The 22,423-nt window shown below is 37.4% G+C and overlaps 1 protein-coding gene across 1 annotated transcript in view; it reads left to right on the forward strand.

Moving 5' to 3' along the window:
• The window catches only part of LOC309692727 (ephrin-A2-like), a 57,154-nt gene extending 41,874 nt beyond the window's left edge, over positions 1-15,280 (forward strand). Inside the window, exons 2-4 of the mRNA XM_082511509.1 lie at positions 10,273-10,565; positions 13,261-13,326; positions 14,856-15,280. Coding sequence (XP_082367635.1) covers positions 10,273-10,565; positions 13,261-13,326; positions 14,856-14,980 — 484 coding nt within the window. The 3' untranslated portion in view covers positions 14,981-15,280. The remainder of the gene's footprint in view (positions 1-10,272; positions 10,566-13,260; positions 13,327-14,855) is intronic.
• Positions 15,281-22,423: the final 7,143 nt, after the last annotated feature.

A 22,423-nucleotide genomic window follows, 5' to 3' on the forward strand; every position in this document is an offset into this window, starting at 1 on the left:
GTTCACCCTCTGCTCAGATCATGCCCCACTGCAGTGGCTCGACCGCATGAAAGATGCCAAGCCCAGATCACCCAGTGTTTTCTGGCGTTACAGCCCTTTGAAATCAAGACAATCCACAGGCCGAGACAAAAAAAAAAAAAAACGAAAAAAGTGTGGCAGTTTAAATAAATATTAAATATCTGATATGAGCCAAGTCAATAGTACAAATAAAATTAACCTTATTTGCAGCCCAAAAGTGAAACAGATCAAAAACAATCTGAAAGAGTAATTGTAATTTTGCTAAGGTACAGATTTTGTACCTGTCTTCCAGAAAGATAATGATAATAATCAATAAAAGGTTTCAGGATCAATATTGTTAAAGAATAAATGTAAAAAAAAAAGGTTATGATAAAAATTGGCACATAATGTTTTTACACCTTTTTTGTTGTTTTGTTGTTTTGTTTGTCTTGTTGTAAAGTAAAGACACACACACACACACACACACACACACACACACACACACACACACACACACACACACACACACAGATTAAGGAAACGACAAAATATTTATTTCATTATATTCCATACGCTGTCTGATGTCCTGCAGCATCAAATTGAACCAGAGCCACTCTGTGCTGTTTGGTGCGGTCCAGAATTTGAATCTGTCCAACTCCAGACTCAGAACATTAAACTTTTCATTACTGCTGGCCAGGCGAGCTATATTGCTGAAGTGGAAAGACTCTTCTCCCCCCTCACACACACTATGGCTAAAAGATATAATGTCCTGTATGGATTTGGAAAAAATTAGATATACAGTTTGTGGGTCTAAAAATAAATTTTATAAACTGTGGTCCCCCTTTCTGGACTTCTTTGAAAGGCCCACAACTACTGTTACTGAGTAGTCCAAGGAACCCCCCCCCCCCCCCCCCTTCTTATTATTTTTTCTTTCTTTTCTTTTATGAGTCTGTGTTTGTTTGTTTGTTTGTTTGTTTGTTTGTTTGTTTTGTTTTGGGGGTTTTTGTTTTTTTTCTGGTTTGGTTTGGTTGGGCAGCAGGCTGCCAATTATTTGTTGTTTTAAGGGTCAGGGTGGGAACAAGATTGAAATTTTGAAAATTCTGAAGCATTTTGTGTTATTGTATACATTGCATTGAAACCTTTTGTCTAATAAAAAGACTTTTGAAGAAGAAAATGTTATTTTTAAATTTTACTATTTACTATTTTAAACTATAATTAGCAAAGTTGTAGATGTTGAAACTATATAAAAGATGTACTTCTGTTAAGCCCACACCATTTATTGACACATACTTTGACAATTGATGATTTATATAATTTAACATTTAAACAAGAAAAAGTAAGATAATAGTGAGAAAAGTAAGAAAATATGGAACAGTTCCTTTTTTCTTCCTACAAAGACGCACATAATCACAGGTCAAAGAGTAAAACCAGACTTATAAAGTTTGTTATTATTTTAAAAACTCTTGAAAAAGTGAGGGTACTATGAAATAAATTGCACTTTTTAAAAGCTACTAAAACCAGAAAGCAATAAATACACTAATAAAACTAATTAAAGTAAATTAATAAAATATCAGATTCTAAATGTTGTATTTAATGTATTGTTCAGATTTCATTTTATTTAGCTGACATTCAGGCTCAGCCAGACAGGATTTTTTGTTTCTAACCTGGAAAAGTTGGGGTTGAGAAAATGGCTGGGCAATGGTCCACTTTGAACAACCCCTCCCACCCACTGTCTTTGTGCCAGCTGTCAGCAGTTGACATGCTCCACCAATCACACTCTGCATTCAACAATAGCACCATCATTCCCCAAAATCCCAGAGATGAAGGAAAACTGGACGACTGTCACTCCTCATCAGATCTCAGGTTCGATTTATGCACAGAGGGCTGTGGTCATTTACTTTTTGTGTGAAAACAGTGAGAATGTTTTTCGGAATTACCCAAATTATCTGTTTGTGTTCGCAAAGTCCAAGTTAATCAAATAAAAGTGCAATAAATTATTGACGTTTATGCGACCCTAATTCCAGTGAGCGAAAAAATGAAATAAATTTTATGGACTTCATGACAGACTGTTACTTAATAGGAGTCCTCGCAATTAATAAAAGTAATTAAAAACAAAATTTGAAATAATGAAATGAATTATTGCATTAACAGTCTAAACTTTTTTATTATTATTAAATGTTATTTTTTCAATACTTGGAAAGAATTCAAATTCAAATTCAAATTTTTATTTGTCACGTACACAGTCATACACAGTACGATATGTAGTGAAATGCTTGGACAACTGCTCGTGACCTAAAGAAAACAAAAAAGGAAAAGGCTATGAATAAGATAGGAAATAAATATGAAAAATTAAAAAGGGTAAATTTAACTAGGAAGGAATAAAATATAAATTAAGGTTAAAAATGAAATAATTGTACAACACAAATTAGAATGAAGGGTAAATTTAACTGGGAAGAATAAGATAAAGATAAATATATAAATTAAAGTTGAAAATAAAATAACTGTACAACAAAATACACAATACACAATATAGAACTATATAAGAATGTATGAAGAAATCTAAATATAAATAAATATATACACAATAACAGCAGCTGTACAAGTATTAACCGGAAATGAAGAATATAGTGACCAGTGTTGTGCAAAACCAAAGTCCAGAAAGTCCAGTGTGTGTGTAAGAACCATATGTGTGGGTCAGTACTGTGTGGTGGTGTGATTGAGAGACCGTATCGCCTGCGGGAAGAAGCTCCTCCTCAGTCTCTCTGTGTTGGTCTTCAGGGAGCGGAATCGCTTTCCTGACCTCAACAGAGAGAACAGTCTGTTGTTGGGATGGCTGAGGTCCTTCACGATCTTCCTGGCCTTGGTCCAGCACCGCCTGCTGTAGATTGAGTGCAGGTCAGGGAGCTCGGAGCGGATGGTGCGCTCAGCTGACCGCACAACCCTCTGTAGAGCTCGTCTGTCCTGCATGGTGCTGTTCCCGAACCAGGTTAAGATGGATAAGAAAATGGAGAGCTTACGTTCATATTTTTAAGGGAATAACTTGAATGTCTAAAACCTCAAAGGAAGAGATTTATTTGAGCTAAAATCACAGTTAAAATAAAAAAATTTTCAAATAGTTTATTTCAAATTATTCTAAATAGTGTATCTAGTCAGCTTTCAAACTTAATTTTTTTTTTAAATTCTATAACTCTTAATATATTTTGGATTTGAAATATGATCTCAGAAATATTATTAATAAAAAGGAGAAAATCTTGAAGCTGTTGTCTAATGTCAAAGTTACTGAAAATTTTGATCATTAATTATTCCGATTATTAATATGTTCGTAAAAAGTAATTAAACCAGAAGCTAAACAGAGCTATAAAAAATAAAAACAATTGTTCTAATCATTTTACATTCAACATGTCAGGTTTTGTATATATTTGTGGTTTGGAGATTTATAGCAATTGATTCTGCAGAAAGTTATTGTCATTCCCAGTCACATCCACTATGTAATAATTCTACTAAGAGCTGACTGTGGAATATTTAGTAGTGAGGAAATTTCATGACTGGTGGCATCCCATCACAGGACCACTCAGTCCATTCAAACCCATTCTTTCATAAATGTTTATGGAAGCAGTCTGCACGCCTGGGTGCTTGATGTTATACACCTGTGGCCACAGAAATGATTAGAACACCTGAATTATTTGGATGGGTGAATATTTTTGGCAATATATATAAAAGAAAATACCAGGAAAGTTAAAATGACTAAATATGCCTCAATCTGTGATTTAACCCTGACTCGCTTTCTGCATCACCTGCTTTGGGTCTGTTTCCACTTTCTTCAATTTAATCACATGAAAACATCACAAAATTTGATTCTCAAATGAAAAACTATAACACATGCATGCTTGGTTTATAGAATTATGTTATTAAATATATAACATTTAATAACTTCAAGACTTTTTTAATTTCATGAATATAAGTAGCCAATAAATCTCAGACATTTGTTTGCAGCTTTCAATTTTGTTTCATGAGCAACTTTTTTCACATGTAAATTAACTGTAAGACTCTAGAATTTATTTTAATCGACTATAATAATGACACCATAGCATTGCTCCATTCACACCTCCACACTCCTATTATTATGTTACAAATGCCGGCATCATAAATTCTAAGATGAGTAGACAAATACAGGCACGTGGAGGCAGGATAAATAAATGAAAAGCGAGTCTCTATTTTTGTTGGTAAAAGTCTACTCAGACAGACCAGGTCCATCTACCAGGAAAGCAAACAACTTACAATATTATTTATATTTTTAACCAGTTTATGGAAGCGTTTGTTGATGAGTGCCTCCTTTTTATGAAACCAGTCTGGTCAGGGTTCTTATAATGAATATTGGACAGTAGCTGGTGGTGAAATATGGGGTCTTTGCATGGTTTTTGAAGGAGACTAATGTTAGACTTCAAATGTGGTGCCATTTTCCTTGATTTCCTGCAGCATTCTGTGGAATACTGGTGCCAGAAATGTCCAGAATTCTTTGTAGGATCCTGCTAGAATCCATCTGGACCTGGAGCCTTGTGATTGGGCGTACTTTTCAGGACTTCCTGGATTTCACCTGATGTCAGCGCTGTGGCCAGTGCTATTGCTTGACTTTCTGATAATTTATTTATTCGTCTGTTATCAAGAAAAAGATCAATTTTGCCTGTAGATGGGTTCATCTGTAGTAAATATAAAGTTTTTTAAAAGTCCCTGAAGGTGATGTTTATTCTTTCAGGGTCATATAGTGCGTTCCCAGATAAGTCTTTAACAGCTCCTAAAGTCATTTTTTCTTTCTTTATTTTTAACTGGTTGGCTAGATATTGACCTGATTTGTTACCATGTTCAAAATTTTACAACTGAAGTGATTTTACTAAGATTGAGGAAGGGGGGGTATTGATAATGTCATTTCATTCTAGTTGTGTTTTATGTATTTTATGTTTTATGTATTTTGTTCAGCATTTCCTGTTCCCAGGAGGACACATCGTCTTCTTCTATGATTTGATTATTTCTTCTAATTCCTGAATATGGTTGTTTTCTCTTTTCTTCTTCTGTGATGTGAATTAAATTATTTTACATCTTATCACAGCTTTTCCTGCTTCTCAGAGAACAGATGCTGATGTTCCAGGCAGGTCATTAGTCTAAATATAAAGCTCACTCTTTTTTAAAATATTTAATAAAATCTTCATTTTTAAGTAATGATCTATTAAATTTCCCGTTTTTAATTGGCGGAGTGACCTTCTTATTTACTAAAGTTAAAGACACATGATCGCTGACAGCTATCGAGTGTATCTCAGTGTCTGAAATGTCACTCAACAGTGAGCTGCTGACTAGGAAAAAATCCAGAGTAAGAGTGATGGATATGTGAGAAGAAAGTATATTGCCTATGGTTGGGGTGAAGAGAACGGCACGCGCCATTCGCTCATGTATTGTTTAACTATATTTGCGGACTGACAATTGTGCTGAGCTCCTGCTGTATTGAGCCTGTCCATTTCTTAATTTAGCCCAAACTTGAGGTCTCCCCATGTCTATGTGTGCCGTGAGGCCGTAGTGGATGTGCTGGCACTGAGTGCAAATGTACCTGATCATGCCGTGCAGACGTGTAAAGGTCAAGGGTGCTCTGTGTGTAACTGACTAGGAAAACAGCCGATCGGTGCAGTGAGAGAAGGGAGAAGAAAGAAAAACATGCAAAAGCGATGCAGGAGGGATGAAAGGGAACAGGACTTTGTGTCGCTCCATGATCTCTCTGGGAAACTGGTCGTTTACACTAAAGTCCATTCCTTGTAGCTCCCTGCTGTAACTCGCCAACGGCTCCTTCTGCTGAAATGTTACCGAATTTGGCCACAAAAGGACGCAGATTCCAGACACCAGGCCCATGTTCTTCACGGTGTCCTCCGGAAGTTTCGGGTGGGTCTTATAGTAACTTCTGTGTCCTCTCAAGCAGACTCTGGGATACCTGAAAACACCAGGTTATCTCTCATGCTACGGGTCTGAAGACCGATGGCAGTCTTTTTAATTTTTAATTTTCTTAACTGAGCTGGGTGACTTTCTCACTTAGAGACTTGACCGAGTCTGTAGCATGGTGTTTTCAGTGACATTTCCACCTGCTGCTGGCTGAATTCTAAAGATTCCCTCAGGGATTGGAATTCACGGTTTAGAATCTCGATCAGAGACATGCTCATGTAGAAGCTGGACAGTCGCTTATCGGTTGAATCCAGGACGTCTGCAAAGTCCTTTACCGGTCGACGACGTTGTTCCGGGGCAATCTGCGACTTCTTTGGATAGATATCTTTTCTGCTTTTACTCCTATGTTTTTGGCCTTTTTTTTAAAATTAAGAAACGAGTGTTGTTTTTTTTCTCTTTTCACTACACTTTTAAAAATGCATAGAAGCTTCTAAGCGAAATATGGTGGGTGACTCGACAGTGAGCAATGCCAGCTAACACAGAAATGAACTTTAGTAATCACTAACTTCAATGAGCGATTAGCAGCACAGATTCAACAAAAACTTCTCATGAGAACAGCAAAGCAAACACCGTCATAGTGCTTTGAAACTTGATGTGATGTGCAAGGGGCGGAGCTTACTGAGAAACCAAGGGCATGCATACTAACTGTTTAATGACTTTTAATTAAAAAATATAGCTCTAAAGTGCTTTATCTAGTCGGTAAAAATTGAAAACTGCTATATAAACATCAGTACATTATTATTTATTATGACCTGAAATTAGTTCATCTGGGGAAAGAAACTGGTTGAATACCTCACGACACAAGAGACGTTTCTTTCTCTATCCAGGTGGACTACTTTACCTTCCCGATGGTCATTACACACATATTTACTGCATAGTAATTCATTATTACATAACCTCGATATAAAACAGACATGAGGCCAGCAATACCAAACAAATAAAGATGCAATGAAGCAGTTTATTGGCTTCAGCATTGACCGGTGCCAAAACAACAAACAAACATCTTGTGTTCCTTATTCCCACCTAACCTAAAATAAAAGGCAAAAAAAGAGACAAATCTCTAACCTATGCTCCTAACTAATAAATAGGAGAAAAAGGATTTCAACAATTCCTCACAATTGCACACTTTTCCTGTAATGACAGCAATCTATGCTAGGATCTGCTGGGAACTACTGATTAATCTTTACAGCTTTGGTAATAATTAGGGATCCAACCAAACAGAATTGCTGTTTAGTTAAATTCTAGTGGGATTACTGGGGATAAAAGGTTTTGGATTCATTTACGTGACAATTTCCATATTCTTTTGTCTTGCATATTGAGATGAAGTAATTTTTCAAAAATCATCATCTTGGAGAAAAAATCACATCACATCTCTCATCACAAAATATCCTGATTTGAGAGTTAAGCAGTCTCAGACTGCCAGCTCTTATTCATTTTGTAATTATGGAACTTATAAAACAAAACTGTCAGAGTTAGAAATATCAAGTTGTAAAGGTTGACTTTACAAAGACATCTGGCAGGAAAACCAGCCATTTTCCCCACTATTCTTAAAGTTGCTGTAATGTTTTTTTCCTAATAATTTCTGATGATTTTTCTATTGGTTTTCGAACCAATTAATCCACTAATCATTGTGGCTTTTAAGATAATGCTGATTATTGTGGTAGTGACCCCAGTGATCACATTGGGACAGACCAAGAACCTTACTCCATTAGAGAGATAAGTGATGATGTGAGAGCTGCAGGGGCACAGTTCGGCGAATGAATTTCCTGCTCTGTGAGCTGTTGGCGTCACCTGATCCTTCAGCTAAATGAGTTAAGCTGCACTTTGCTAATAGTGTTAGAAAAGACAAAGAGGGTGAGGCAGAGGAAAGTTGCCTTCCTCTCTGCAACAATAGCTGCTTTTATGCGCCTCCCAAATTTAATCAGGATTACATTTTGTTGCTACTTTCAGGTGATATTGGAATAATCAGTGCTATGATTCAACTTAAGTCACTGAACTCTGAAGTGGCCCCCTAAAGTGCCTTAAATAATTATAATGCCATGTGTTACAGGTTTGTGAAATGTAGTCCCTAGGTAAGAGATTTTTGCCATTGAAAAGTCTACTTATTTCCCCTTAAATGGTGGCACGTTTGTAAAGAAAACGCATTTTGGGGTTGAACAGCAGAGTTGAGTATGTGGATTGCACCCTTGAAAAAATTGCCAAATCTTCTTTGCCAATGCCAAACAGCTTATTCTGCTATTTACTTTTGTTCTGTCTCCATTGTGTGTCTGCATTTAAATAAACCATACAAGTAACAGATTAAAAAAGCAGTCGTGTTTGTGGTAATGAATCATTTCAGTTCAATTCAATTTTTTTATATAGCACTAAATCACAGCAACAGTTCCCTCAACGCACTTTATATTGCAAGCTCCACAATAATACAAGATCTGTGATCATCAATATGTGATTTGTGACGGCTTGGGGTTTTTTTGCAGCACAGTAGCTCTACATTGAATCATTAGTTTCTTTTAGTGATAAAGAAGAAGCAGTGTCTCTAGACTTTCCTTCAGTCTGCATAGATCCTATTCACTAAAAGCAAGAAAAGCCTGTAGCCTGAAATGCAAAACTAAGATCAACTGAAGGCTTTTCAGGACGTTTTTAGGACACCCTGATAGTAATAAACTACAGTAGTCCAGCCTAGAAGTAATAAATGCATGAGCTAGTTTTTAAGACAGGATGTTTCTAATTCTTGAGATGTTGACAAATTCAAGAAAGCAGTCTTACATATTTGTTTAATACATGTATATAAAGGACATATCCTGGTCAAAAACAATTCCAAGATTCCTCACAGTGTTACTGGAGGCCAGGGTAATGCTATCCACGGTAAGCATCTGACTAGAAACTACATTTCTAAGATTTTTGGGGCAGAGTACAATAATCTCAGTTTTATCTTAATATAAAAGCAGAAAGTTAGAGGTTATTCAGGTCTTTATGTCTTTAAGACATTCATTCAGTTTAACTAGGTGCTGTTTTAATCTGGCTTCATGGATAGATAAAGTTAGGTGTCATCTGGTGTGTGAATGTGTGTGTGAATGGGTGGATGACTGGATATGTAAAGCGCTTTGGGGTCCTTAGGGACTAGTAAAGCGCTATATAAATACAGGCCATTTACCATTTATATTTACCATCTGCATAGCAGTGAAAATCATATGATCATATCGTATCATATGCCCTAGGGGAGCATGTATAATGTAGACAGAGTAGACAAGGCGGAAGAATTAAATCTCCTCCTTGCATCACTGAATCCAACAACAGTTTTTGGTGGATTTGCCATAAAACTGATCACCTGTGAAAAACCACAAAAAAAACCCTGAGGTCTCCACACTTCACTTGTCTCTTGTCTATCTTTAATGGCATGGCAAAAAATGCATTGAGCCTTGTATTTCTCTAAACTACTTGCAGTAGGAAAAATTAATCCTAAGGCTCTCTTTGATACAGTCAACAACATAATTTCTCCTCGAGAGTGCCTTGGGTGTCTCCCAGGACACTGATAGGGACCTAAACCTGGATGTTTTTTGGGGGTTTTTTTCAAGTTTTTATATTGGATACTGAAATAATGAAGCGTGAATGATTAGCAAATTAATTGGTTTGTTATTTGTTTAACAAAATATTTAATTTAAAAATGAAATATTACCTTTTTTTTTTTTAAATTATTAATTAAAAAAAACTTGTTTGCTCACTGTTTAATAACAAAATGTTCTGATACAGTTATTAAAACTTTACTTTTAAATCCTCAGTAAAAGTATTTCGAGTATTCAAAATACTGTCCCTAAATATGTTGATTTTGAAATCTTCAGACTGTCCCCATTGTGTTACAGATTAAAGTTCGAAAACGCAAAGACTAAAAAAGAGTGGTCTGTTTTGTTTGTTGACTTGTTTATGGCAAATTTTACAAAAAAAAATCACTTAACTATAACTCACAGTTTACTGAGCCTGATTTAGACAACCATTTCAATGTTTTTTTTATGTGTGTATGGAACAAACATTTGTAACTATTTAATACTGAACATCTAAAAGAATGTTCAGATTTTAAAATGCAAGCCCACAAAACAATCTCCAAAAGTTGATTAAATCAGTAAATAAACAAATAAAGTTTGCTGTCTAACTGAACGCTTAAATGAGGCTTGCAGGTTGTAGTTTCACCGTTACAGCTCTGTAAGTCACGTATTATTCATGTCACATAAACATGTATTCTGGATTCTGTGTTCTTATCTTCTTAAATAAAAAAGAAATGACCAAATGTATTCTCTTCCTCAGGTTTTTTCAGGGTGATTACACAGTGGAGGTGGCAATCAATGACTACCTGGATATCTACTGTCCTCACTACGAGGCGGCGGAGTCAGCCGTGCACATGGAGCATTATGTGTTGTACATGGTGAACTATGACGGATACATGTCCTGCGACCACCACAGAAAAGGTTTTAAACGCTGGGAATGTAACAGACCACAGAGCCCCAATGGGCCACTCAAGTTCTCTGAGAAGTTTCAGCTCTTTACACCCTTTAGCCTGGGCTTCGAGTTCAGGCCAGGACATGAGTACTACTATATCTGTGAGTACATAGCAGTGTACATACTGTCTGTTTTATATTGCTAAACTGAATATTACTACTTACCGTGTTATTAGGGTCAGGCTCGCTGTGCAAGCTAGATTGATTCCTGCTTGAAGTTGCCAATTTGAAACTATTTTGGAGTCTGAATTATTATTTTTCTGGTCAGATCAGCTGGAATGATTTACTATCAGTGACAGGAAGAATCAGCTGTTAGCTTTGGGGGAAAAAGGCAACTCTCAAAAATATTAATGTAGACACAGATTTTCCTTCCTGTCACACAAAGAATCATACATCCAGTCTTAGTCATGTAACAGACTGGTTGCTACACTGAGTAAATCAGAGCTTCCCAAAGTGTGGGGCCCGCCCCCTAGGGGGGGCACAGAGCCATTGCAGGGGGGGCGAGGTATGAAAAGGGGAAGGGAAAAAAAAAAGGCTTGGACACTGCTAGCACGGGGCGCCCACACAAACGCAAAGCAGCAGATGAAGCATCGCTGAATATGTTTGCAAACCAACTTCATTCTAAGCCAAAGACTAGAAAATATGGTGAAGCATGTCTGCCCTTTGGCTTCACCTGCACAAGTGCCGAGGTAGGTCTCCTCATCAGAACTGGTTTTCCCTTCGTCAGGAGCACGCGCTGGGCTCTCCAAATCACGGGACAACCGTATCCCACATTCTTGATCTTTAGTTCACAAACACTTGTTGTAATGACTAACTACTCCTGACATTTTGGAGATGTTAGCTCTTTATACAGTAAAGTTACAGCAGGATACAAATAACATCAGGCTCATCCTGCCACAATTTGTTCCCCCTGTCTAAATCACAGACAAACAGTATCCCACAGTTTTTCATGTTTTTGAACCTATTTTGCACAGAGAGGCATTTTTTTTGATTTGATAGCAATGTTGAAAATTATTACACAGGAAAAAAACAACTACACGCAAAATAATCACACCGTGACGCCTCTGCCTTTCTAAATAGAGGGACAGTAACTGCGTGTGTATATGTAAGGTGTAAAACCTGAAGATAGTCATATTAACAGTATTTTGTCTCTATCTGCCATTCTGCAATTCATCTCATGTAAACAATAACGTAGCGCACAGCGTAATGTGAAAAAAAGGCACATACCTTTGACGTTGCGTGACGAACTCTGTGTTCCTCGTCCACACATAAACGCAAAAAAGGAGTTTTAAGAAATCTCAGTTTTCGGTGATTCGAAATGCCGTTTACGTGTGGACGAAACAGCTGCGTTTTCAAAAATACCCGTGTAGGTGTGGACGTAGCATAAAAGAGTAGTTTATTTTATTACTACCTGTAATTTATTGCAGATTACTTTTATTTGCTTAATTATTTACTAAATGTTTGAGGTGTGAAATAAACACCTTTAGCTCTTCATTAAACAAGAGCTCAGGAACATGTAACAATCTAGGCCAACATTTCCTTTAGCTGGATAAGATGGAGGTCTCAGAGATAGTCTAGAGATACAGTGGGGTTATTCTTAATTGCCAGTGTTGGTGTCGATACTATCAATGTTTGGATTGATCTGCCCACCTCTACTTTGTAGTGGCTGAGGCAACATGCTAGTAATGTTACTGCTGACACACTTCCAACAGTGCAGCCACACTAATAGTAATAAAAATACTATTTTTTTTATTTTTTATTTTTTATTTTTAGAAAAGAATAAAACTAAATCTATAGCAGAGTAAATATCCTAAACATATGACCTTACCTAAAAATAAATTGCCTTTATGTTGTGGCAGCAGACCAATGTCAACAAGCTAGTTTTTTCCCACATGTTGCATTACCTTGTGTAATTGCACTACCACTTACTACAGACATTGGTGAAAGTTTGTAATGGTCTGTTAATTTAGGTTTGAAACTATACAAACAATCTTAACTGACATTATATTTGATTATAAATAATTTGATTATGACATCATTTGATGTTAGCTAACATTAGCTAACTGAGCCTTACGTATGTTTCATGTTGCTCGATAACCAGCCGACATACCAGTAAAAAAAAGTTTAGTTTTCAGATTGAAAAAAGCAAAATCCCTCCATGGAAAGGTTGTTGTCACACTACACCACACACACACCATTAGCTCTATGACGCCTCCATATTCAACATTAGGAAAACTCAGCGGATACAATTTCCACTACTGGGCAGGGTTACAACAATGCAAATAAATAATCCACACAAGCACTTTGAAAATAGTTCAACAATCTTAGAACAATTTTTGTGATGTATTGCTTCTGCTTGTGGGATTGCTCAAAAGCCAAATAAAACCCAGAATGACAACAGAAAAGCTTTAAAAAGGAATTAATATACTCTGGAATGGTGGTGCTCTGCTCTCCAGTGCTGCAACACTTGTAACCAGAATATCATGGAAAGGTCATCTTAAGAAAACCTTTTCTCTATTGTCACTGGAGAATTCAGCATGAGAGGTTTGCAAATAAACATCTAAACAAAGCAGTTTCCTTTGGAAACAAGTACTTCAAAGTTAAAATATCAAAAGTATTTAGAATCTGCACATGCCAACGAGATTGACCAAAAACGTTTTCATGACCTATGACTGGAGAAGCCCCTGGGGGATTTGGAGCAGTCTTCTTACTAACCAAATCTGGGGTAAAATGTTTGTAGTTTACCTCATGACCATAAATTCTCCATGATTTTCTATGGCCTTTGTTTCCTTTGTAGCATCACCGCATCCAAACTTGGGTAGGAAGCCTTGTCTGAAGCTAAAAATCTACGTCAAGCCAACAAGTAAGTTTCTTTCCTTTTTTCTATTTCATATTGTTGTATAATTTTACACCTCTTCTCCCTGATTTGACTATGAAAGTAAAGAGATTTCTCGATTACAATCACAACACACCATTGAGTTATTAGAAAATATTACTGAAGTACTACTTGAACTCAGTGGAATATTAACCGAACTCAAGTTTCATATTTAAAATGCAACATGTACACAAGCTCACTAAGCTGCTATTCTTTCCTCTAAAGCTCAAGATGTGAAACAATTAAAAGTGCTTTAAATTCTGAACTTGTGGGGGGTAGGGGTCGTAACAGGGACTACGCTACGTCGGACTGGACCAGCTACAGGGGCCTGGCTAGCTACGGGTTTTTCAAGGGTGCAAAGCCTGCTCTCCAACTTATTGATCCTGGCCTCCAGAGCTGCAAACAGACTACATTTATTACAAGTATCGTTGTCACTAAGTATCGTTGTCAGAGAAGTAACGAAATATCTGACACAATGAGCAGGGAAGTGCAGGAGGGACAGGTGAAGAGGCACAGGGAGTAAATACTGTCAATATAATTAGTGAGTGAATCAATAGTGAGTGAGTGAGCACTTTGGATATTGCATATGAAGATTACACTATGAAATAAGACCTTATGTATAAATTTTTAATCAAATTGGCTACACAGATAAGCTACACAAAAACAGCACTGTGCTTTGTAACAGGAACAGAAAGTGATACTCTACCAACACCAAGGCATATAGAGCCGAAACCAAACAAGGAAGTGCTTAACTACCTGGTATAACTCAAATGTGCATCTTAAAGCAAATAATCTGTAAGGTGGAGAGGAAAGGCCATCTCACTAATTAGGAAAATCTTGATTTGGAAAAAGCGTTAATTTCTCTGTTTTTGAAAATGCCCTCCATAAAACTACAGCATCTTACCATTCATCAGTGGAAAACAAATAAGAGCCCCAGGTTTCTCTTCAAAGTGAGAGCTCTGATGAGCCAAACATTCCTTTGATCTGAACTAGTAATGACTTTATGAATTTCTTCACAAAAAATGTAATTATTAGAGAAAAAAAATCAGGGCCATCTCATATATATATTATTATATACAGTAACTTTCAAACCTACTGATTTATTTTTTTCAGTATTTACTTTATCCAAACAATCAGTGTGTCTATTACACTCCAGTCCTACAAAACCACTCAAAGACGCCCTAATTAAGGCTTTGATCTTAAATATAATCAGTCTTTTGCTATCAATGGGCTGAACACAGCAGGCCTTTAATGTGCCAGTAATTAACCCCTTACTTAAAAAGCTATCACTTCACCTAGCTTCTCTAAGCTAATTATAGGCTAATCTCTAACATTTCTTTTAACTAAAAATAATTGAAAGAGTAATTGTACAACAGCTAGACTGGACAGGCCCCATCCCCACCCTGATGTACAAAAATTGGATGGATGGAGGTCTGTGAATAAATTAAAACATTTTGTGATATGTTTACTTGCAGCTCATATTAATTAATGTTGTTCTGATGTTAACTCATTTTCAGATGATTCAGTGTACGACTCTGCGGAGCCCTTCCTGACTGACGATACCACTGGTGGCTGCAGCCTTGCTTTGCCGTCTGCCATGTTGCTCACCCTCCTTCTCATACTCCTCATCTCCTATTCATAGCAGCTTTCTGAGTCAGACCAAGCACCGCCCCATCGCCGCTACCACTCTGAAGAAAACTTGATGAAGGAAACTAATGTAGCTTCCTCTTACTGAACTTTGGCCTTTACCTCAATAATACTCAAAGGCTCGAACAATCAGAGGAGGCAAGAACAGTGGTGGGGGGAGCTTGAGGCTGCATATCAACTCTGTGTGGAATTTCTGGGATCATCCCTGCTCTTCTTTTAATGTTTCTGTCAAGCTGTCATATAAAATTGTGTTACAGATCCACAAGTCAAGACATTAAAGGATCTCATGTTAACATTTCCAGGTTCCATCTCTGAATATTGGTGCATAATGCTTTATTTTTAAAAACTGTGAGGATGATTTATTGTATTTACATCCAACAGCCGCTTCCTGAGTTTTAGACATTGACTGAGATTTATATCCTGCTTAAGACACTAGAGATCTTGTCCTGGTGCATGGTCAATAGTCCAAGTAAATACAAGGTCATAATGACCAAAACTAGCAATATTGCCTTACAATGAGCCATGACCTCAGTTTCACAATCAACCATTGATCAGTGGCATAAGTATCAATCACAGCTAGCTAGGAAAAGGCTGCAAAGAGAGCAATACAAGATGGTGAAAGATGTGCTCTTAGGTCTCTTCCTCAGTTGAGCAATGGTCGCTCACTTTTCACTTTTCAATGTCCTTGACTACCTGCTCAAGTCTTCCTCTTTGTCCAGGATGTGCTTATCCTAGTCTGTCTAGTTCAATGAAACTGTGCACCTACCCTTGTTGCCACAATGGTGATTCTATCTTTACAGAATAACACGTGTGTCTTCCTCTTCTTCATGCTTGTATTGGATGTTGGGGGCTTTGCATTTCTGAGGCAGGCTGCAACTTTCATCTGAAGTTGCCAACCACAAAAATTGTTTCACGATGCATATTTTATCCCTGTTATTAGTTACACTAGCTGGATTTGTCTTGCCGTGAAAGCTCAACTCTTTCTTAAGAATGGCTTTCCCTGCTTGAGAGAGTTGTCTGTCAGATACATTCATCACCCACTAGTCAAAGTGCTTGGTGTGAATTTAGCATACATCTGTCCGTTTCCACCATGCAGCAAGTAGCTCAGACTTCTGCTGTCTCATCTGTGACTATTCATGCTGTTCTCATCTAGAAGCTATCGGTTCCTGGGTTTTTGCCTATTGTGCCTAACTTTTATATGAATGAAATGGAGAAGAGCTCTGATATCCTATCTTGGAACACCGCTGAGCCTTTGGTCCAGATATAAATGACAATCTGGTGGACAAACACATCAAGTTCATCAGTCTAGATATAAAAACGTTACAGGCAATCATTGTCAGACTGTGAAATTACTAATCCATACCCATGCATACCGATCAGTAGTACAAGTTTGACTTTGTTTATCCGCATGACCACAATGTGGGTGTCATCAGGACAGTACAACAGAGCAAACATTTTCCCATACACACAGTGGCCAGGGAAGCTGAAGAACATCATAACAAAGAGACCCTGCATAGATTTGTTTTTTGTGATTTGGTGCTATGGAATAAAATATAACTGAATTGATTGTCCCAGTGGAGCATTTGTCAAAGCTGGCAACATGCTGACCAAACAAAAACCACTGATGAACTGGTGTTTGTTAGGATTGGACAGCTTTTCTTCTTATTTATTTATTTATTTATTTTCACCATTGTGAAATCAAACTCTAAAACATAATACACCAAAAACGAAACAACCATTGCTGAACCAAGGAGGGGGCATAAGAGTATGTCTTTCACCATGTTAAAACGCTGTGATTGCAGCAATTTCCCAGCTCTGTGATAGTACTCGTCTGCTTTGATCAGTGGTAATGGCAGTTTTCATATTAATGGTGGTACTTGTTTTTGTCATGTAACTGCACTGTTTAAAGGTTGGGGAAGCCTACAGTTAGCGCAGACTGAAGAAGTCATTTGTGTTGCAAGGTTTCTTCCACTGAAAACCATGTGTAGAGATCAAAAGAATAAAGTTCCTGGCACTAAATATCTTAATATCTTGCTGTGCAAGTGGTTTCAAGCTAAAGTTGATAATTGAAGGATTTTAGACAAGACACTGGATAAAAATCTTGGCAATATAGGTAACTTTCTTATTATTTAAATGAATACTTTCATCTGTAATTAAAGTCATGGTATTGGTTACAGACAGGCCCCTTATTTTCCCAGTAAACTCCCAAAAACCAAGCTATTAACTTAGCTGTAAATTATTAGTGTATTTGCAACAATGACCCAGACAATTACTAACTACAAACTGTAAAAGAAATTGTTTAAGTGGTGATAACTACACTGTGAAGTATTGGCTTGTTATATTTAATGCAATTACATTTTTTTTTGTTGGGACAGTATGCAATTTTACCTTCCCTGCGAGCAGCACCATGTGACAGCAGGGAAGACAGAATCCCTTTAAAGTAGAAGAGCAGTCTTGCAAAAGCTAGATATAGGGAGGGGCAGCTTTCTGCCATAACTTTATCTTTCAAGAAAAGTGTACATTTATTATGAAAACTTACTGTGAAGTAACGTTAGATAGGGACTCATTTTCAGGAACGTATATGAGCAAAATAAGTTACCTTAAAATCAACCAAAATGTTATTGTATTTTTTCTACTGTTCTAGGCAGCTGTTGGTTTCTGCACTTGTTGGTAACAAAATTAAACATATTATGTAACAGATTTACACATTTTAATTTCTGTGTTAAAATGTACAACTGCAGGTACAGTATGGAACATTTCCAAAATAAAATGCTCAAGAAATTACTAGACTAGTGGTACATATCTAAAATTAGAAACATCCTTTCTCAGAGTGATGCTGAAAGTCACGTTTATCACTTCTGTGCTGGACTACTGTAATTATCAGCATTTCCTAAAAACTCCCTGAGGAGCTTTTAGTTGATCCAAAATGCTACAGCAAGAGTACTGACAGGGACTAGACAGAGAGGGTATTTCGCCCATACTGGCTGCTCTTCATTGGCTCCCTGTTAAATCCAGAATCAAATTTAAAATCCTTCTCATCACATACAAGGTCTTGTAAAATTAGTCCCCATTTTATTTTAAAGAGCTTTACAGGACTATATCACCCCAGCAGAGCACTTCACTCTCAGACTGTGGGCTTATTTGTAGTTCCCAGGTGCTTGCTCATAGGCGGTTGACTGATTGTTGGGTTTATTCTGGGGTTGGTTATTGTTATTCTAGGGCAGGGGTGTCGAACTCCAGGCCTCGAGGGCCGGTGTCCCGCAGGTTTTAGATATCACCCCGTTTCAACACACCTGAATCAAATTATTAGTTCATTAACAGGCTTCTGGAGAACTTCAAGACATGTTGAGGTGATAATTTAGCCATTTAAATCAGCTGTGTTGGATCAAGGACACATCTAAAACATGCAGGACACCGGCCCTCGAGGCCTGGAGTTCGACACCTGTGTTCTAGGGTCTTTACCTTACAGTATATTACAACAAATTTATTAAAGACATATATACACTACCAGTCAAAAGTTTGGACACACCTTGTCATTTAATGGTTTTTCTTTATTTTTGCAAACACATACTGAAGACATCTATTATATGAGTCAAGCTATATGGAATTATGCAGCAACGAAAAAAGGATAAATAACTTTATACATATCTTATGTTTTAGAATTCTGAAAGTAGCTACCATTTGCTTTGCTGACAGGGCTGCGATAACCTGAAATGGTTGAAATGAAATGGACCATCAGTTGTGCTGTGCAGAAGTCAGGTTGGCACAGAGCTGACAGCCCTAATTTGACAACTGTTAGAATTCATATGGCAAGGACTAGTAAAGAGAAACAACAGTTCATCATTACTTTAAGAACTGACAGTCCGTCAGTCTGGAAAATTTTGAATGTGTTCCCAAGTGCAGTCACAAAAACCATCAAGCACTATGATGAAACTGGCTCACATGTGGACCGCCTCAGGAAAGGAAGACAAAGAGTCACCTCTGCTGCTGAGGATAAATATATCCAAGTCACCAGCTTCAAAAATCACAAGTTAACAGCACCTCAGATTAGAGCCCAGATAAATGCCACACAGAGTTCGAGTACCAGACACATCTCTACATCAACTGTTCAGAGGAGACTGCATGAATCTGCTATTTGCCCTTTATGGTCAAATAGCTGCTAAAAAGCCACTACTAAGGAAAAGCACCAAGCAAAAGAGAGTTGTTTGGGCCAATACAAGGAATGGACATTAGACCAGTGGAAATCTCTGCTTTGGTCTGATGAGTCCAAATTTGAGATGTTTGGTTCCACCCTCCCTATCTTTGTGCAATGCAGAAAAGGTGAACTGATGGTCTCTACATGCATGGTTCCCACCATGAAGCATGGAGGAGGAGGTGTGGTGGTGTAGGAGTGCTTTGCTGGTTGAGGATTTATTCAAAACTGAAGGCACACTGAACCAGTATGGCTACCACAGCATCCTCCAGTGACATACCATCCCATCCAGTTTTTGTTTAGTTGGACCATCATTTATTTTTCAACATGACAGTGACCCCAAACACACCTCCAGGCTGTGTAAGGCCTCTCTGACCAAGAAGGAGAGTGATGGAGTGCTGCGCCAGATGGCCTGGCCTCCGCAGTCACCTGACCTAAACGCAGTTGAGATGGTTTGTGATAAGATGGACCGCAGAGTGAGGGCAAAGGGGCTAACAAGTGCTCAGCATCTCTGTGAACTCCTTCAAGACTGTTGGAAAACCATTTCAGGTGACTTCCTCATGAAGAGTGGCTATTTTTAAGAATCTAAAATATAAAACATGTTTTGAGTTATTTCACACTTTTTTGTTTACTACATAATTTCATGTATTCACTGATAGTTTTGATGCCTTCAGTGAGAATCTACAAAGTAAATAAACATGATAATAAAGAAAAAACATTAAATGTGAAGATGTGTCTAAACTTTTGACTGGTAGTTTATTTACACATACTTGTATATAGTCCCATAGTTTTCAGTGAATGTAAACTGACATCCACTGTGAACTAATAGACAAACCAGGCTAAGCCATGAAGTCCAAAGAATTGTCTGTAGATCTCTGAGACAGGATTGTATTGACAAACAGATCAGGGAAGGGTACAGAAAAACGTCTGCAGCATTGAAGGTCACCAGGACTCTTCCCAGAGCTGGCTGCTCAGCCAATCTGAACAGTATTATTGCCAAAAGGCACTATCCAGGTAACTCTCAGAGCATGATAAACAAAATTCTCTGCTCTGATGAAACAAAGATTGAAATCTTTGGCTTGAATGCAAAGTGTCGTGTCTTATGTAAACCTGGAACTGCTCATCACCTGGTCAGTATAATTACTACAGTGAAGCATGGTGGTGGCAGCATCATACTGTCAGGATGCTTTTTTTGCCAGCAGGAGTCAGGGTGGAAAACTGTAAGGCCTAGTTTAGGGTTAAGGGAAAGATTAATACAGAAATCTACATGGAAATCTTTGATGATAACCTTTTAGAGCACTTTGAACCTAAAGGATCAAGACTCTAAGCACACAGCCCAGATAACAAAGGAGTGGGAGTGGCTTTGGGACCAATTTGTGAATGTCCTGAACCAGAGGCTAGACTTGAAGCTGACTGAATATCTGAAAGGATCTGAAAATGGCTGTTCACCAGTTCTCCACATCCAACCTGATGAAGCTTGAAAGATTCAGCAAAGAAGAATGGGAGAAATTGTAAGTAGGTATGTCAAGCTTGGCGCATCATACTAAAAAAAAAATCTGAGGCTGTAATTGCTGCCAAAAGTGATTCAACAAAGTATTCACCAAATACTTATGTACGTTATATTTTTGTTTTTTCTTGTCTTGTATAATATATTTTGCATAAAGTTGCACGAGATATTGTACAAGTAGATGATTATCCCACAAAAGCCTTTAAAGTATGTTTTTCAGCAACAAAGTTTGAATAGTGAGATCAATAGGACCTAAGGAATTATATCTTGTTAGAATACTTGTGTTGTTTTTAGTACAGCATCTTACACACTTACACAGACAAATGCTGACATACACTGTTAGGATTTTGTTAGGGTTGGGTTTAGACCTTTGTCTGTACAGTTTCTGATTCTTATAATCTTGAGGTCACTTGAATGTATGTTTGACTTAGCATGACCTTTGTCTATGGCTGCTGAAAGCAAGCAGACAACGTGAGGTAAGCGTAGACTTTATTAAAAGTTTACAAAGCTCCCATGTATGAAAACAGAGGCTAATGTGGAAGTGCCTTGAACCTTCTTTTTCATGGCTAGCACGGTGTAACGCCATTAACCGAAAGAAATGAGATGTGTATATGGTCTCGATAAATATTTTCCCAATTAGGTTATTAGTCAATCACTATCTTGAAGTTGCCTTCAGTAACACATTATGTTTGTCAAATAAACTGTAGTCCAATTTAGAGTCAAAAGAAAAAGCATGTTATGCTTTGTCAACCAGTGAAAACAGGATCTCATGTAGAACTATTGTGTGCCCTTCAGCTCAGTCTCTCATTCAAATTGATAACTTTGGTTTCACAAAGCAAGATGATAATTACTTAAACCAACACTTGACTTGACAGTATATGTACTCCTTTTATATACTCTATGAAGTTTCATGAACTCACAGCTAACATTGTGTCACAAGTAAAGTAATTTAAAGTAGCTTCACTAACTGACAAATCAAACTATTACATGTATCTATAAAACCAAATACCTTCACAGGTGTGAAATTGTGTTAGTTATTGTATTTCATAGTAAGTAGTCACTTTTGTAAAAGTGTTATTCTGAATTAACAACATAATTAGTTCAGAAATTCATACTTTTTCAATAATGTAATAAAAGCTCTCTGTAATCACGCTCTCAGTTATAAACCCCAAGAACTTGATTTTGTTTGTCTGGATGTAGCGTTTTCAGAGGGAGAAATGCTTCGTCAGTCGTGGTCTCACGGCCAATGATGGATGGTCTTTGATCATAATAATTATCAAAAGCTGACCTCACAGCCCATTCTTCACCAGTGGTGCTAGTTTCAGTCATTATGCAAATGTGCTGTTTATAAGGTTGGGGAAACCTGCAGTGAGCTGAGACTGAAGAAGTTACTTGGATGAGTGACGAAAAATTTCTCTCTCTCACTGAAAACGCTACGTCCAGATGAACAGAATCAACTCTTTGAGATTTCTTTACCTGGATGATTGAGCATGCATCAAGATATCAGTTATATAGAAAAGAGTAAAGTGGAATAATGTGGCTGATTTCACTCTCACATTATAAGTGTTAAGAAGAAAATGATAGGGAAGCCTATCTATGATTCTTACTGTTCTAGTCAATGGCCTTTTGTTTCTGCCAAAGACTCTTGTGAAATATGTCTAATGGATAAATCTTTAGGGTCAGGGTCAGTTAAAGGGGAGGAGTGTGTTTTATTATTTTCTGAACTGTGATGTTTTGTT

The sequence above is a fragment of the Aulonocara stuartgranti genome (genome assembly GCF_965226115.1).
Source record: "Aulonocara stuartgranti genome assembly, chromosome: 17".
NCBI lineage: Eukaryota > Metazoa > Chordata > Actinopteri > Cichliformes > Cichlidae > Aulonocara > Aulonocara stuartgranti.